Source organism: Poecile atricapillus, chromosome 1 (genome assembly GCF_030490865.1).
Source record: "Poecile atricapillus isolate bPoeAtr1 chromosome 1, bPoeAtr1.hap1, whole genome shotgun sequence".
Classification (NCBI taxonomy): domain Eukaryota; kingdom Metazoa; phylum Chordata; class Aves; order Passeriformes; family Paridae; genus Poecile; species Poecile atricapillus.
Genome location: NC_081249.1, coordinates 78,372,059 through 78,390,943, shown reverse-complemented (window position 1 = coordinate 78,390,943; position 18,885 = coordinate 78,372,059). Strand labels below are relative to the sequence as shown.

Genomic DNA, 18,885 nt, shown 5'->3' with positions numbered 1-18,885 from the left:
AACTTAATCCATTTATCCATTTTTATTAGTGTTAAGGAAACCAAACAGCCTTCATCAAGAAACAAAATATACACACACAGTCAGTTTGCTAATACAGAATAATGCTTTAAACCATCTTATATAGCGATTGTACGTAAGAGCAGACCTGCCCTTTAACCTCAAAGCAAATCCAAGTCCTTAGAAAGTATTTTGTGTGGATTCTTTGCACTATTGAACCATAATGTGTCAGGCCACCCTATACCAAACGTGGTGATGCTGTGTAGCCTGTTACTCATCCTGTTGGAAGGTGGCTGTGGATTTCTCTGTAAGCACAGTGTGGTGATTGCAGCAGTAGAGCAGGCAGAAGTGGAGAATGCAGGAGGAAATGACTGCTAACTGCCTCGGAAGGAATGTGGCTTTTGAAAGGCTGTTTCTTAGGTGGAAATGGGTCTACTCTTATGCTCCCTCCAAAAATCCTTCTCTAGAGGAATAGCAGCTGACAGGTATATTAAACAGGTGACCACGGTCTGGGATCTGGTCCTAAAAGAGCAACACAGGAACCCACACCAAGTAGCACCCCTTCTCCTCAGCAGAGAGGTGGAGAAGCAGCCTGAAGACCTTGGACATACCTACCTTTGCTCTAAGACCCCTCCTCGGCAACCCTGTGCTTACCTGTTTGGAAGAGCAGGGGGCAGTCATAGTTTCACCAAGTGTGAATCTCCTACAGTAAATTTTTGTATTAAAATTGAATTTCAGCTTGAGTTTGAGTGACACAGTTCTTGAAGCAGACTATGAGGAAAAAGGTAGGGTGTAGAAAATGGCTAAGCTGTTCAGTCTGCCAGAAAAACCTAAAGCAGCAGTTGCAATGCAGGCAGAAAGGCGTCTTTGGTTGATGCACAGTTGCTTCCATTAGTTAGCAGAAAGCTGAAATACCATAAGTACACCACTATAACCCTGCACAGAAGCATTAAAATTGCTAATTATGCTTACCCAAGCAAAATGTAATGGTTGATCCCAGCAGTTCACATGTGCCCCTTGGTATTCCACTACCTTTTGCCCTGATGACTGAGGCACTGGAGGCCAGAGGGGCTATGGAAAGCCCAGGGGAGGCACACTCTGCTCCCCCCTCTGAAATAAAGGTGCTTAAGTTGCATCCTGGCACACCCACTGTAAACCATAAGTGAGATTCTAAAGTTGCAGAGGTGGAAGTAAAAGTTGTCCTACAAAGTCAAGTCCTGTATTGTTGTTCCTCTACCGCAGTGTTTTATTAGGAGAAGCTGCCCTTTCTTTAAATAAGGCATTGTTTACATGGCTTCCTATGATCTAGGTTGAGGTGAAGGGAATGACTTGTTTCAGACACTGCTGTTGCTTGTTTCCAGGTGTGCTGGCAAATGCCCTCATTCACTCTGCTGTGCAGGAGGGTGTGGATGGCACAGCTGCATCTGAGGCTCCAATACAAAGTCAGGTTTGGCCTTTCAAACTTCTGAGCAGATGTTTTTCCCCCAGGGTACTTCATGGTTGTGCACAGACTCTTTCAAGCCAAGTGATTTCCAGCACATCAGTGAACAAAGAGCAAGCTCCAGGCTTCTTACAGATGGTAAGTGCAATTGGCTTGTATTATAAGCTAGCCACTGAGAAGGGTAATTGCATAGGGAGCCTTGTCTGTGTTGGTTTTTGCTTTAAGCTTTCTCTAGTGCTACAGTACTAATAAATTACCCTGGAGAGAAATAAATAAATAGGTTGGCATCTCCCAGGCACCATGCTGGAAATCCAGGAGGTTTCAGAAAAGTTGTCTCCCATGGTTCTGGGAAGGTAGTCAGCAAAAAAAAAAAGTCTGTATTATACAACTGTCTGTACGGGCGTGACGCACTGTGCGGGAGAGCTGGCTCGCTCCGAGGATGAGGTGGAACGGTTGGTGATTTCTCTCTGCAGCTCCTCCACCTTCTTCTGCAGCTCAGCCCGCTTGGCCAGAAGCTCCTTGTAGCGATTGTGAACAGGTTCCTGCAAGGAAATGTGTAGCTGAGGACTGGGGGGGGGCAGCATGGAAGCCTGAAGCACAATACTGTTGCTGACCTTACAGACAGCTATGAGGGAAGGAGGTGGCTGAGTGTCATCAGTCTCCAGCCCACAGGTACCTGAGTGATTGCTCTGGCTCTGGGCTGCTCACTTGGATCCAACATGCACAGTGCAATGGTGGCTAAACAAAGTCTGTTTTGAAAGACAGCAGTTGCTAAACTCTGATCTCTGGCATTTCTGGGGGATACTGGCCATGGTATCTCAGCCTAGACATACTTTCAGGGGCTTGGGAGGAAAAAAGCCCAGCCAGATTTTTCTAAATATTTTCACATAGTTCTGACTGTTTAACAGTCAGTACTGCCAAGTGTTTGTTCCTGTCTCTAACGCCGCAGATCTGCAAAACTGTTACCTGCAGACAGGCACTGAGGCAATTGGGAATTTTTGTCCCTACTAAAAAGTGATGTCAGTGTTCAGGGTCATGCTCAGACTGCTTGTCTCAGGTGCCTGCCCTGGGCAAGCCAGCTTCCCTGCTGGCTGGGGTCAGACTCCTGTGCCTCAGGCAGCCAAAGCAAGCAGCAAGTTCCCATTACCAGTAATTTAAATACAGCCCCAAGATTCCTATCTAGAACCCCACATCCAGAGAAGTCTTAGGCGTTTTAAGATCATTTGTAAAGAGAATTCAGATCATTTTTTCCCACATTCTAAGTGAGAAGTTTCCCAGACTGCTGAGAATCCCTGAAGATTTCACAGGGTGGTGATGTTCAGCTGGGCACCGGCACTAGGCAGCTCTAGGTGGTGCTTGCTCTTGCTGCCATTTGAATTGAGGCGTTTGTTTTCAGATTTAAGCAGTGGCAGCATAAGCATGTGCATTACCTAAAGGTCTTGACCTCTGGAGTAACAGTATTGGTACTAGCAGAGAGGGAAGCAGGAGTAGGAAGAGGCATACCTGAGGCTTCATCCTGGGGTTCCAGCGGATGTAGTAGCCAACCCACAGCTCGAGGTGGCGCATGCTGGCCACAGGATACAGGACGTGGTTGGAGTAGCTCACGTACAAGGGGTTAGTAAAGTCTTCCAGTTGGCTGTTGATGTAAGACCAAAGTGATACAGTCTTTTTTGGAAGGCTCTGTAAGGGAAGGGGTGGAGGAGGCTTTATTTGCCATACGAATCCCAGCTATCTACAAACTATAGCAGCACAGACACATGCCTGTCATTAATAATGGAGCTGGTTGTTTTTTGTAGCTTAAAAAAAACCCCAAGACTGTTCTTTTGATGTGGTTATTGTACTCAAAGCACATGGATGCAGGCAGGCACACACGCCCTGGCATGGAACAACTCCTCTGGCCCACCCAGCTGTCAACACAGACGAAGAATCACCATTGCTACAGCGAGGGGACACTGGCATGTGAACTCCTAGTGCTTCAGCTAAACTTCACTTCTCTGAAGTGCTCCTGGAGGACTTGCTGGAGTATTTAATTGCAAAGGAAGAAAAGAAAACATTTGACTTAGGCCCTGATCTAGTGGAATAATTATGCCTGTGAATACTCCCACTGAAACCAGTGCTGAAGTACTTTTTAGATTAAGTACTTCACTAGGCTGAGGCCTTTAAAAAAAACCAAACCCACATGCAAACAGCATGCAGGTTTTCTTCCCTGGAAATGACAATCATTCAATCACTGTGGACTCTAGAGAAACAGGGACACTGATTTCACTATAGTAAAATGCTATCACTTATATCCTCCAGCTAGTTCTTATGATTATTTTTAACTGATGTTCTAGCAAATGTAATCACATCAGGTCCACACAGCACTGCCCTTGTGTACCTCTGTGCTGTGAGGCTGCAGCCTTTGGTGACAGAATGCTTCATCATCAGGTAGGTGAGACAGAATGAGTGCCACAGTTTTCCTTCTAATTCCAGACTGGGTCTGGATGTACACATCTCTACACTCCTCCCTGGGCAAACAAACCTTGTCCAGACAGCAGGGCAGAGCTGGCTTGTGGCAGGATAGAGAGGCACGTCCTTAATCATAGTAGGAGAGTTATCCTCTCCCAGGATAGCAAGCACAGCAAGAACACACATAAAGACCAGTTACTTGCTGTAACCTGTGTGTGCAGAATGACAGCACACACACTGGGTAGTTAAAAGCACCCTAAAGGGACCACTTCAAAGAAAGGGCACAAAAAAGTACCAGTTCCCACTGAGATGGTTATAGTAAACTGGAATTCAAAGCAAAACTGTGTTTCCACTGCCTGGGAGACACCAGGAGCCATTCAACCACTACTGACTAGCTGGAAGTAGCCAGAGTGTCCAGAAGGGAGATGGTGTTGCTCTGAAACATGAAGCCTCCAGTTTCCATGAACAGCAGTTTATGCAAAATAGGAAAATCTCCCAAGTCCCAGCTGTTGAGAAGGGGGCTTGGCATTTCCAAGACTCACATCTATAACTATCTCTGAGTGAGGAGCCAGCTTCTGTAGCAATATCTGACCAGCTAAAGCAGTCAGAACAGGCTTCTACTTCAGAGAGAAGCTGTCTTACCTCCTTCACTCTCTGCTGCTCACTGCTGCACAGGAAGGTCCCAAACAAACAGCTGTACAGGTGATCCAGGATGGTGATCAGGAAGTACTCATTAAACTCAAATGCTGTAGGAAACTTTAGGCAGAAATAGAAAATTAGATTGGGATTTTAAAACAGGAAAATAAACTTTCTCCCATGCTGTAGTCTTGGTAAGGAGTTGGTCTCTTGACTTGCAGAACAAGATCTGTTCCCTGCATGGCTGGATATTCAGGGTCATATTTGCTCCTTCCAGGAGCAAGAGTTTCCCTCTTGGAGTGCTGCTTTCCATGTGCAGAGAGGAATTTTGAGCAAAAGCCAGAGGTCTGAGGGGTTTAGAGCACTGTGTTTATAGACACTCAGTGCTGCTTCAAATTGAAGCTTGCTCTGCTATGCCTGCCCCTCATGACAAGCCATGGAGCTGGACTATGAACAAAAGGCACACGTGAAATAAATACATCCAAAAAGTGGAGATTTCCCAGGGCCAAATAGAAAAAACCTGGATGCCTAACACAGGACATCCCCAAGGGAACAGCAGAGGCACCTTGTGACACAGGTCAGCAGGAGCAAAAGGTCTATGGGCACAGGCCATGTTTGCTGCTGAGTTCTGTGCAGAAACAACCTGACCTGAGACAGGGACAACTGAAGCTCATGAAGGGTAAATAAGAATAAATGCAGTGAACTGCAAAGACATGCAGGGGTGATGGAGAGGAGAGCAGAAGGCCTTCCTCCCTCACAACCACCCTCCTCTTCCCAGGCTGCCCCAGCTGTGACATCCTGGCCTCACCAGCTGCAGGTCAGGATGCCCAGCTGTAGGAGCAATCCAAGGAGACCACAATGAAAGTGACTTTTGATGATGGTAAAGCCTCCTCTTCTCTATGCATGGATGTGGTACAGTGTCATATATCTTCTCTTCCAGCTTTTTTGCAGTGAACTGCCTCACCACAGCTGACTTTGGTGTCACACAAGATACAAAAAACCTTCCAGGTTCCATGTGCCTGGGGAAAAACCTCCCAGACACAGGGGATCTCTTCCGGACTGTACCTATGCCATGCCTGCTCTGAAGTGAGGCACTCAGCTCTCTACCCCACATAATGAACAGGGAACAGTACATTTGCCTTCAGAAGAAGTTAAAAAGGAGCAGGTTACAGGATCAGCTTGAGCAGAGGCAACAGGGATCCACTGCACCTACCATGCAAGGGACTTACATTAGCAAGTGCTTTTGGGCTCTTTCCTAAACAGACTCCCAAAAAGCCTGCTGCCAGAATCAAAGCAAGAGTACAAGCCCAGGAGGGAGAGCCTGCACAGGTCAGCTCGGAAATCATTCCTGTGTGCAGATACTGTGCCATGTCTCGGTGCACTGGCTCTGTGGACGAGGGTGCCACCCAGCAGTTTACCTGTCTTGTCATTTGCCAGACACAGTCGATGAACTGCAGGAAGACGGGAGAGCGATCTGCATCTGCATGATTCTTGTCCCCGTGGCCAACTCTCTGAAACAGCAGGACAAAGAACACGAGTCACGCAGGGCTTCATGGGGAAACTGCTGGGGTCTGCTCTCAGTCACCTAAACCTTTACCAACGGCTTTAAAAAACTTCAAATGAATCCTGATATTGCTTTGTCCCTATCAGTGGGTAAAGGAGTAAAGGACAGCTACTCTCTTTGTCTTTGAAGTGAAAATTCTTTATGGGGATATTTTCATGCTAAGTTAAAACAAGAGTTGTTTGAGTAGAGGCTCCAGATGCTATGCTGGCACTGATTTCAGTTAATAGCTAAAGTTCAGAAGGAAAAAAATGAGAATGCTTTTTGTTTCAGCTGCAGCTGTTGTCCTGGCTACTTCAGTAGTAGAGGGTGCTAGATGCAAACACTACCTACAGGCACGGCATGCAGCGATAACCGTCACGCAACACCTCGCGTCTTCCAAGAGCTGTACAAACACCAGCACAGCCCATCTCCTGCCACCTCCAGAGAGGCAGCAATGACAGTATTCTCAGAAGCAGGCCTCCAACCCTGACCGTGCTGTGTGGCCAACACATGTGAGGCACGACTCCTCAGACCTAGCAGAGTACATTAATGGTTATATATTATCCAGGAGCCCCAAGTACTGCACAAAGATAGAACAGGAATAAGTAACAGAGATCCCTAATACTGTTCTCTCCTCACCAAAGGAAATAGCTGTCAGTATCTTCCATGTCTAGACAGTGAAGTAGCTAAAACACTCGTTGTTCAAATACCAGGTAACAAGTTTTGCTGCAGCAGAACTTTAGTTGCTTTAGTGCCTCAGTTTCCCCACCTTCCTCAGAGCATTTGACAGTGCAGCCCACCACTGCAAGTGCTGTACACAGACCTTGTTCTAGCCCTTGCAAAATTAACAACCACTAGAGATCAGCGATGAGCAAAACACAATAGGAACAAAGACTGAAAGGATACTACTGAAAGGCTCTCTCAATTCCCGTCAGTGCAAACCATAACAAACTGCTGTGTCACAAGCCCACAAAGCTGCCTCTCTGCCAACTGCAAGGGCACAGCCACAAACTACTCTTGGTCCAGGTGCAAACTGCTCCTCTTTCACCTAAATAATTAGAAGCCTCTCCAAAAATAAAGTGCTGTGCCTGAAGAAAATGTGAGGTCAAGGCTATAAACAAATTCCACAGCCTCTTCAATACCAAAGTATTTCTTAGATGATGGTGTCCATGCAGTCTGAGAAAATGGACTGAACTGGAAAGAAAGACAAAAAATACCCCAGTGGTCTCTGCCTGCTCCCAGCAGAAATGCCAGCACTGAACCCAAAGCACACTGCTAGTTTAAGCCTAAACGTGGGATGGCATTAACAGTCAGACACCTGAGACATTTAAATACCACCTGTTCATTGTAACTAATCAATACAGCCCCAAGGAAGTTAAGAGATTAATAGAACTATAGGTAGAAAACAATAACATCAGCATTCACTTCTCTTCTGTGAGTTCAGCCAGGAAACTTCTCACAGGAAATGTTAAACTCCTCTGAAATCCTTCAAGAGGGACAGTAACTTGCTGTTCAGTGCCATCCGTGGGCTAGTGACTCACCAGCTGAAATCTGTGGCCGAAACTCAGCCACTCCTTCTCCACGAGCACTTCAAAGCCCCTGATTGTTCGGTAGTAGCCATCCAACATGAGCAGGGCGAGAGAGGTGAGCTGGGCTGTCCGGTCCCAGCCATCACTGCAGTGTACAACCACAGATGTCTTCCCTGATTCCACTTTGTCAGCAATCCGAAGGGCTCCAGCAAGAATGAGCTAGGACAAGGGAAAAAACAAATTACAAAATCTCTTTGGAAGAGAAACTATAAATGAAAAATGGCTAGTGACAGCACAGGACAAACCAAGGGCTCTGCTTGCCTCAAGGAGCATGGTAAATCAGTTCCAACTACTTTATAACTAGGACAGCGAACTGGTGAACACATTTTCTGTTCCAGCAAGATGACGACACATCTAAACTGTAGTGTAGGCACAACTCTAGAAGAGCCCTTGCATAAAGCTCAGTCCTTGGACAAGTCAAGATTTACATGCAGGAGCATTTTGTGTCTGATAGGAATGGCCATCACCCTGCACCTGCCCCAGGAGCAGATCTGCCCCTGTCTGCATAAGCAGAGCAACAATGTAAGCTGGATATTTTTAGAACAGAAAGAATATTATTTGAAAACCCGTATCTTGAGAAGCCAAAACATTTTGCCTCCTTATTCTGACTCTGCTTGGATTCCTGAAAGGCTGAGAGGGCCCCAAACTCACAGTGTTTGCTTGTCTGGACCAGCAATAATGCCGGGATGTCAAGGAGTGGAGTCAAGAACTTGGAAACTCTGTGACTCCTGAGCTCTAAGCAGAGCTTTCAGAGTTACACATCACCCAGGAACATCCTTCACTTCCAAAACACCATCTTTCAGTATCTCAGTCCCCTCCCTTCTCCCTCTTCTCATCTGCTTAAGATTCCTCACTCCAAGAAACTATGGTTTTAATTGCTTATAAATGGAAAACAAATTCTAAGTCTTCAAATTTACAAGGAATTGAGAATCCTGGAGTTAGCTCTGGTAATCTTTCCCAGACTGATAAGGACTTGTGGTTGCTCAGCCACATGCAGTGGACGCAGACATACATACCTTGATATGCTCTAGCCAGTGAGTTGACTCTAAATTAGACAGCCAATGAGTCTCCTCGATATTGGGATACACAATTTCTTTCAGTTTTCTCAGCGACTCTCTCATAACATGAATATTGTGAATATCCAGGAACACTAATTCTGCATTCTGATAGGCATCCTCGCTCTCATAGCCCCCTCCTTTAGCCTGAAGAACAAAATTCACATACAAATCATTAAGCAAAACCATATTTTGTACTTTATCCCAGTCATTTGTCCTGAGAAAGTAGCAGCTGACAAAATACCACAGTGGCTGGGCTATCTAAAGCAGGCAAAACCCATTGGCTTTATCTTACAGCTGGGCGCAAACATGTACAGCCACACACTTTGCATCTCTTCTGCAATACCTAATGAATGCTATAATTTTTACCAAAGAATATCACATTACAAGCATTTTTTCCCTCTATAATTATCATTTATCCCCATTCAAGCTCATTACATTTGCTAATCTATCATTTAAAAATTTACCATACTATTACAGAGGAGGATAACCCACACACTAATTGCCTTTCCTAAGTAGTGGGAAAGGCAGATTTAAAAAAAAAAAAATAAAATAATCTTTACTGCAACAAAGCAGCTCCACCATTAAAAAAAGCTTGAAGTGATGGCATGGAACACAATTTTTAGAAGGGTAGAATGATGGACTCTGGGAACTACTGACCTGTCAGCCTCATATCTGTGCATGGCAGGATCATGGAACAGATCCTTCCAGAACTAGCGCACATGGAGGACAGGGAGGTGATTCAGGATAGCCAGTAGGGCTTCACCAAGGGCAAATCCTACCTGAGCAGCCCAGTGGCCTTCTAGGATGGAGAGACTACAGTAGCAGACAAGGGAAGGGCTATAGGTGTCATCTACCTAGACTCCTGCAAAGCCCTTGACACAGTTCCCCACAACATCCTTCTCTCTAGACTGGAGATGATGGGCAGACAGTTTGATGGATAGAAGTTGGATAGTCACAGCCAGAGGACAGCAGCCAATTGCTCAATGTCCAGGCAGTGACAAGTGGTGTCTCTGAGGAGTCCATATTGGGTCTAGTGCTATTTAATGTCTTCATTGGTGACACAAACAATGGTTCACTTGATCCCTCATCAGGTGTACATCTCAAGTGTACAAGTGATCAAGTGAACCCTCATCAGGTGTGCAGATGACACCAAGCTGAGTGGTACAGCTGACACTCCTGAAGGATGGAATGCCATGTCTGGAGTACCTCTCCTGTAAGGAAAGGCTGAGAAGGGAAGGACCTGGAGAGACCTTATAGCAACCTTCCAGTACTTAAAGGAGGCTTATAAGAAAGATGGGGACAGATATTTTAGTTAGGCCTGTTGTGATAGGACAAGGGATAATGGTTTGGAAGTAATAGAGGGTAGGTTCAGACTAGAAAAAGAGATTTTTCACAATGAGGGTGGTAAAACACTGGAGCAGGTTTTCCAGAGCAGTGCTAGATGCCACATTCTTGAAAACATTTAAGGTCAGGTTTGACAGGGCTCTGAGCCCTGTTAGAGGAAGCAGTCTTTCAACCATGTGAATTGAAAAATGGTAATACACAAGGTCCAGGTCTGACATCAGTACTACTTTAATTTTTTTGTCCCACTTCCAATCTCATTTCCCATTGTAAATTACTATAATGGAACTTTAGCAGTCACACTGACATCTTACAGCTACCAGCACAGGTTTAAGTCTATCTAAAGAATCATTTCATTGCATGCAGACTTCTTCTGCAGTGGAAAACCCTTTTGTGATCCTTAAGAATAATATGAAACAGTGGTGGGAAATGTGCTCTAAATTATTACTTTCCCAGTTTTAGACAGAGAAAAAAGTACCCAACCTTATTGGCTACAGCATTCACACTAGGCCTTGCATCAAATATGAAGATTTTATGGGACTGAGCATTAGAATCCATGATGGCTTGAAGGTACTTTTCATCTTCCTTGCTCCGCTTGCCACTCACTCCCACCATGGGCTGGCTACAGCGAGTGATTGTTGCTTGACTTTCTGGGTGAATCCAGGACAAGACCTTTGAAAACAAATGGGAAATAAATAAAGGGAAAATGGGATTCATTAAACCAGTGAAGTGAACTACCTGAAATGGCTTGCTCTGGAATCCTGTATCAGTGGGTTCCAGAAGGCTGGATGCTATTAAATCACAACTGAATGAAAGAAAGAACTCTTCTGTCCTTATTCGTTCTGGTGGCATTCCCAAAGTTTGAGCAAACAAAAGGTGATCAAATTGTTTAAGTCTGACTTTTAAATACGATGCAGATTGTTTTTCTGGCTGTTGTGTGAGTCAGTATGTGGGCTATGCCTTATTTATCTTACACCATGTAAAAGTTAAGCATTTTAGGAACAGATTGAATTTTCTATAGACCTGAGGAATAAACCAGAACCTTTCCATTTACCCCTTAAATAATCATCATAACAATGTGCTTTGTCTTAATTTCATTAAATAAGTGCTGTCATCAAGACTATCACTACATATTTCTCTGTCCTGAAAGTCAGAGTAGGCCAGACAAGTGTAAACAGCCAAACAGGGCTGCCTTGTGTTTCCCGGGAACTGAATTGAGATTTGGTCTGAATTGTACTAAATTATCTTATCTTCTAGTTTTGGTTTAGTCTACATCTCATTCACAACAGTTGTTTCAGCAGATACTGTTTTCTATGTTCTCAAACATGTTGTTGTCACTTTTATTATCTGCTGACCATATATTTGCTCCCTGGAATCCACTCAGCCTGATCTTGGTATTACTTATTGCCCAAAGGTATGTGTAACAAAACCACATCAAAGTGGCTTCTTCTGTCCCACTCACTGGTATGCGTCCTCTGGATCTGAAGGATGCCACTCTCTTTAATTCCTCGTCGGGAATGTTTACAGGCACAGCTAGAATGGCAGGGTATGTATCACACAGCTCATAGCGCTCGTTAATCTTGGTCAGCCTCCAGCTTTCATTGGGAATTCCCTAAAGAGGAAACTGCAGGTTAGCAAATGAGTTGTTCTGAGACCCCAGCACAAGACAAATCCCCAGACCTGAAATTCAAGGCAACTTTTGTTAATGAAAGACATTTAGGGCTCGCACCTGGGAATGCATTATCTTGGTAACTTGCATTTCATGTGTCTCCCCAGAGAGGTGGATGTTTTGCTCAAGTCACTGAATAGCAGGGAAACTGGGCTTCGGGCAGGGTCACCTATGGCAAAGTAACTGTGGAGGTTACAGGTGCAGCAACACAGGTGGTCCCCCTGAGCCCATCTTTAAGATACCTCCTGATCTCATCATGGGCTTACAGGAGAGCCAGGAGCAGGATAGAATGGGTGACCAACTCACTCCCCTCATGGCACTTAGCTCAAATGTGTTGGGTGAAAACTGGGGATACAAAGTGGAGCTATCAGATAGAATGGAGGGGAGGGGGAGAAGGGAAAACGGGCAGTAAAACATCCCAAAAAATCAGCCTAATTTGGGCTTAGTTCAGTGTTTGTGGCACAACTGTACAAACCTCTAAAGACACCAAAAATTTAACAATTGTATGTCTCTGCTTCCATGACTGTGTGTGATGAGTAACTCCCTTGTTTCCATCACACTAAGCTCTCTGGTTGTACTAAGGACTTAGGCTGGGAGAGCAGGGAATCTCCACACATCATACTCATGATCATAGAGCTCATAGAGCTCAGCATGCTGTGATGGAGAAGCCACTCAAAAAGCTTCCTAGACAACCATCTCCAAGTAACACCTGAAGCACAATGGGGATGACCCTGACAACCTGCAGACGTGGTTTGGCTCATGCTGGGAGAGAACAGACCAACAGGGAGTGGCTGGTGCAGCTGCCTGCAAGGAGAAATTTAAACAGACCCCTGCTGCAGGAGGGGTGAGCACTGACACAAAGCATCTCTGTGGGGAAGACACATCTGCTGCAGCAAACATGGCCAGGCTGTGAAACACCGAGTGTGTTTCAGGGGAACATCAACTCTTTACACAATACACTTCTCTGTTCTAATAAACACTGCTTCATTTTCAAGGAGGGTGGTGGGACACTGATTGCCACTGTCGCGGCTCCCACAGGAAATAAACGACACATCCAACACGAGTCAGACGAGCTGTGATAATTACAGCTGACCCACACACACACTGCAGCGCTTCCCCATCCCAGTGGTGAGTCACGCTGTCAAAAAAGGTCATGGTTAGAAATCTGAGGGGAGGCCAGACCTTCTGTCTAATATCAGTCACACAACCTGCTTTGTGAACCACTGCTGTCCTTCGGCCCTCCCTGGGAAGGAAATGTTACTACAAGGATCACCCCAAAAGCCTGAAGGAAAGCTATTTTTGGCACTGTCTGAAGCCAAAGAATTGGCAGAACCAGACATCAAGCAGTGTGTACTCACAGTTCAAGCTCACTGATGGGTAAAACATGCTCGGAGGTCTACCTGCTGTACACAGCAAGGATGGAATCTGCTGGGCCCACCAGCTCTGCTTCCAGCCAGGGAATAGCTAGACTCTTGCCAGTGACCAATGCGTTTACTGCCTGGAAGTGGACTAATGGCAAATCAGTTCTCAGTCCTGTCCTAATAAGCACATGCAATGGAACCATAAGCAATTCCTGAAAATTTCATCTCCCCAAAATCTGAATGAAAGCTGTCAGCACAGTCTTGGCAAGAAAAATGGGAGCTAGCAAGCAGCTGCATGGAAGAAAGGCTCCTTTTCATTTTACCCAGCAACTCTGCCAATGCTTATGGAGAAGACCAAGGAGTGGGCACTGCAAAGCACCCTCTTCACAGTGTTGGGCAGTGTGGCTTCAGAACACACTGCCTGGGCCAGAACTGAGCTCTAAAGCTCTCCAAAGCTCTAAGTCTTTCAGCTGCCACACTAACAAATTTGAAAGAAATCTTTCCTCTGCAATAGTCCAGACCAGAAAAATCCATGACAAGCCCTCAAAGAAAGAAAAGATGCTGTGTGTCAGCATTCAAATTTCTTTTGACTCATGGGGAATGTCTGCTTTTCCCTGGCCCAGAAGCCTTGAATCACAGCACCACCCATAACGCTCTGGATTTGGATCGTGACTTTCTCTAAGGACTGGAAACAAACAGAATTAAGCCAAGTGGGCTAGAAGAGAAGCTGAATTTGCATCTTCCCTGGATGTTTGCCATAATGCAGTGTAGCTTCTGCATTTATTCGTGCTCCTTCACATTTGCCCTTTCTCCAGCTGGAATCAATAGAAAAAGCTAAACGTGATATAAAGCACACTGGTATTTCCTCATCTAAGCAGCATTTCACTGCTTCCCGGTAAGTTGTAAGCACCCAAAGCCTACTATGAAACCAAACTGTTACAGATGTAACTCAATAAGCCTCTGCAGGCTAAGGAGTGGCTCTCTGTGCTGCCTGCCTGTGCACCTGCAGGAGGAGCTCAGGCATGCCTCTCTAAAAGCAGGGTTGTGATCATCCTGAAGCTGCCAGGACACATGGCATGGCCATATTAGTGACCAGAGACTTCTGCACAGGTATGTCTTCTTCAGATAAATTAATGCTGCTAGCAGCCCCTGATTCTAGGGGCATTCATATCGCTGGTGGCTGCCTGAGGGCAAAATGAGGAAGGCAGCAAAGCCACAGCTATAGTCATAAATTAAATATACCCATGACTGTTCTCACTAAGCCCCACTGAACCAATGCATTTCACATCTGTACTAATAAACTCATTTATCCTCCAAACAGGATATTTTTTCCAAACTGCCACTGGTGATCCTTGACTTGCATCACAGTACCTCTGTGAGTGGCTAAAGATGCTCAAACACACTCACTCAAAAGATGAATGGTAACAGTATTTAGCTATACCTGAAACTTGCCCCTGTGCTTGGGTACACTCCTTACAACTGTATCATCTAACCACAGAGACATAGCCTTTGTGTCCTCTCCGCACACAAACTGGATTTGGTTTCCCTCTAGAACGACATTCATGCCTTACTGTAATGACTTGGGTTTGGTTATCACTTGATTTATGCTTGACATTATAGAAGACAGAAATTCTTTGTTTGCAGGGAAAAACTGTTGATGCCACACCAGCACAGCACAGACACCACCACCATGCAAAGCACATGGTTAAGGTTAAGCACATGGGGATCCTTCACTGATTGGAAAAAAGAAAATTTCCCTACATGCAGTCACACCTCTCTATGGGATCAAGCAGATGCACTCTGAGATTAGATATGTAAGTGCACCTTGATCTGCAGCAGGCAACACAGGACAGAGCTGCAGAGCCAAGCTGGTCCCTCTGCCATTTACTGAGCCCAGGCCGTGTCCGCTCCGTTCTGCAGTGGAGACATACCCAGCATAAGCAGGACCTCAGTTAAACCATGGGACATTTAACAGTTCAATCCTCACTTTGCTCCCCTAAGATACACCCAACAATTCTCTGGAGGATAATATTATCAACTCTACCTTTCCCACTCTGCTTGTACACTAATGCTGGGCACTTCTTTTATCCTCAAAACAGGTCAGTTCTTCTGAATTATTAGTTTCTACATGTTTTCTCTGAAAGCAGCAACCACAGCCCTACACTGTGGCTCCCCGGTAGATATGACCAGAGCAAAAGATATTAGACAAGAATTACTTTTGTAGGGAAACATCACACAACTTCACAACCTCTTGTAATATTTTCCAAATGCTCCCCACCTTATTAAGGAAAATAAAGCTTTAAGTTACTCCAAAGGCATCTTAAGGACTTTTGGTTTCAAGTGAGTCTTATTCACTTTACAATTCTGTTTTATATTCTGCCAGCCCATGTGTAATAAAAATCAGGGAGCAATTTCAGTTTTAAATTTCATTTGCCACATGTGATTCCATTTACCAACTAAATCTCAAACCTCTCTGAGTTCCTTTTGTTCTCTACAGGTTGTTTATTACTCCCCATAGTTTTACACAATCACAGATTTTTAATAAGTTACACATTTCCATCCTTCCCGAGAATGCTAACAGGGAAGTTAGTAGTTTACTGAGCATCTTTCCTAATTGCTACAACTGCTATCATCTCAACATATTCGTATTTATCTTTATAAAATATATAATAAATAATTAATACCACACTCAGCTTGCCACGCCTACCAGTGTGGGCATAGATCTTACCATGGATCTTGGTTTAAAAGTCTTTTCTGGATGTCTGGTAGCTGGAGTTCAGTTCTGCTCTACTGCCCTCTCCATGTGCCCCTGCTCCCACAGGGAAAAGACTGACCCGGCCTAAGATATACCAAGTTAATGCCTGGCCATCTTGCTGGGCTGCTGATACCCTAGGCCAGCTCTTCTCTAACAGTTTTTAAACCAATTCCAGAAGGTCCTGCTGACAGTACATATGTCCTGCTTTTCTATTTCTGATCACAATTCATAGAGTCAGAGACAGGTAATCCCATTATCTGATTTGATGATGCCAGTTTTGTTTCACTGTTAACGAATCCCTGCTGCCATTTCAAGACATAATCCTGATTTACTGCAGTATTTGTTATTGCTTTAGCAGAACCTGGTTGGATTAAGAAAAAAGGCTATGACATTCACACAGATAAATTGAACATCCATAGTTACAAATGCTGGAATTAAATAAACAGACTGAAATACCTAAAAGTTTTGGAGGGAACATAAAGCATCAGCCTGCAGGACCTAAATCAATCTACCAAAAGGGATGAAATTCTCCTCCTGGCCAGATCACAACATAAACATCTACTGCAGTATGGTTTTCCTCTTCTTCAGCAGCTGGTGTTGGTCACTTTTGGAGATAAGGAACTGGAACAGATGGATTGTGTGATCTGGAATGGTAGTGACCATAGCCTATCACAGGTAAAACTCAGAAAGGCTGTGGCTGCAAAAAATCCTGGTTTGGATTCACTTTTGCAGCTACCAACATAAGGAAATGACCGCGGGCTTTAGCACATGGACATTAGTTTGGTTTCTTGACACAGAGGCCATCACACAAGTTTGTCCTTCTCACTCACAAACAACACAAAAGCAGGCCACAGCACAAGTACACAGTGCAGCAATCCCTCAGCTGTGTCATGTTTTACATCCATTTGCTTTACAGAAAGGCCATGAAGAGCTGCAAATCACAGGCATGCAAACACATGTATCCTTTCACCATGTAACCAAATTCCTGACGAATTTGAGATGCACCAAATCACAATAAAAAACTAGTATGAACAGAAAAGCTTCTAACATAAAAAACAACATGCCAGGATTTAGAAAGTGGAATAATCTACATTGAAATTATCTAAGGTCACCCTTTCTTCCTTCCAGGTGCTGTAAAAATGTCTTCTGTACTTCACCTGTTTTGACATGCTTGGCTGAGTGAATGCTGTGTTTTCCAGTAGAGATTATTTTGATAGCACAGGTATTCTTTAGCTGTTACTCCAAAATTCTCAGCCCTAAAAAGAAGCATCTTGCTCAAATAGCTTGGGCTGCAAATCCTTCTCTACAAGCAGATCTTCCAATAAAATAACCACCAAGAAGGAGGTAAAAAAACAAAGCAGTAATTGCTGCATTATCTGATCTTATGGTCAAGTTGACCTTAGACACAAAGTGATTACAAACAATTAGAGTTTGTATCAGCCAGGAGTTTAGATTGTGGCATCTCTTTGCAAAACATACACTTCTTTGCAATGAAGTCAGCATACAGTAAGATACAGTAAGATACATCTCACTTCCCATTAGCAGCCTAGAAGCCAGTGATCTATCTTAGGCAGCTATTTTAGGAGAGAACAAATCACCCCCAACAGTGAAGCGCTCTCTCCCATCTGTTAATGACAGGCCTAGATTACCAATTTAGAAGGCATGAAGACTAGAGCTAGAAAAATGAATCCTTAGGTTTTGGGTTCCAGGAATCGATGAAAAACTAGGCTGGGACAGAGGTCTGGTTTTGTTTAATTTGATGAGAAAGACCCAAATAAATCTTTAAATTGCATGGCTTAAAATTTCTTAATTTTACAACGGAAAATTGGTTTTACTCTGACGGATCTGGAAGAGACAGAAGCTTATGCCCAGGGCAAACCTGCCGCCAAATAACGCTCCTTCTTCTACTTGAGAATTTTATTATAAAATAATAGTGTGATTTCATTATAAAAATCAAAATTCTCCCATCTTTCACTCCAGAGAGGACTACTCAAGTTTTTACCACAGTATTCCTAATCGATAGCCTGTCACTTCATAATCATTAATACCTTCGATCAGTCTACTCTGGACACACTACAACTGTGTGTTCTAAACTGTGACGGTAAATCACAGTACTCTCTCTCTAGGTTGATCCTTATGATGGGAAACCACACCTAAGATAGTGAAGGCATTCTACACTTAATTTTTTACCCCCAAGTTGCTGTTTAAGACAGGAGAACTTGGAAAGAATTAAAACTAATACAAGCAAGCACTGAAGTGTGAAATTCAACAATGGGATGCCTGTACATGAAATACACACCATCCATTCCTCACTGCCAGCAGCACCTGATCACTAAGCCAGAGCATTAGTTTTTTCTACCAGAGCCTAAAGTCAGCTCTCTGCCACCTGAGCTAATGTCCATCAGTGGATGCCTCCATCTCTAAAGCTGTACTGCTGTCAACAAGCACTGCAGTCTGGAGATCAACATCCTAACTAAGCCTGCATGGCATTTGTCAGCAGAATCATTCTCTGTTCCATGTAACCTGTAATTATATTACTGCACAGACCTTTGTTCCTGAAGAGTAGAGGATGAGGAAGGATCTGGCATGATACCCACCTGTCTTCTGTACTCCCAAATTGGGTCATACACTTTCCATCCATTTTCTGGGAAAACCTCTTTGTACTCAAAGGCAAAAAGTGGCTGAAAGAAAGAAAATTACCATTAAGAGCCCATTCAGAGCCCATTTGCAGGATGTTTGATATCTCCAATAGTAATTCAAGACTGACCCTTCTTTTTCCCCACTGCATCACTTTTATTTCAGGGCTTTATAGAAAAGATTAACACTCTCACTGTAGCAGGTAATTAGTACAGCAATATACTTTCCAATATGTCCCTGATTTTGCTTGGCTATTACCTAGTACTTCATGGACAAAAGGAGTTTTTTATCAAAGAGAAAAGAAAAAACTACTTAGGTAAGAATACTCTTACAGATTAACAACCAGATCCTTTCAACCAGCATTTGAAACAACAATTGCAGTGTCATAACATTAGAGAACAGAGGGGTGC

The 18,885-nt window shown here is 44.2% G+C and overlaps 1 protein-coding gene across 6 annotated transcripts in view; it reads right to left on the bottom strand.

Annotated features, from left to right (window-relative positions):
• Positions 1 to 7: 7 nt before the first annotated feature.
• Positions 8 to 18,885, bottom strand: part of MTMR2 (myotubularin related protein 2) — a 62,543-nt gene continuing 43,665 nt past the window's right edge. For all 6 annotated transcript variants that reach the window (XM_058832928.1, XM_058832961.1, XM_058832946.1 and 3 more), the window contains 9 exons: positions 18,436 to 18,519; positions 11,516 to 11,665; positions 10,537 to 10,725; positions 8,671 to 8,856; positions 7,607 to 7,813; positions 5,941 to 6,033; positions 4,529 to 4,642; positions 2,942 to 3,118; positions 8 to 1,980 (listed from right to left, as the gene is read on the bottom strand). In XM_058832928.1, the coding sequence (XP_058688911.1) occupies positions 1,819 to 1,980; positions 2,942 to 3,118; positions 4,529 to 4,642; positions 5,941 to 6,033; positions 7,607 to 7,813; positions 8,671 to 8,856; positions 10,537 to 10,725; positions 11,516 to 11,665; positions 18,436 to 18,519 (1,362 nt within the window). In that variant the 3' untranslated portion in view covers positions 8 to 1,818. The remainder of the gene's footprint in view (positions 1,981 to 2,941; positions 3,119 to 4,528; positions 4,643 to 5,940; positions 6,034 to 7,606; positions 7,814 to 8,670; positions 8,857 to 10,536; positions 10,726 to 11,515; positions 11,666 to 18,435; positions 18,520 to 18,885) is intronic.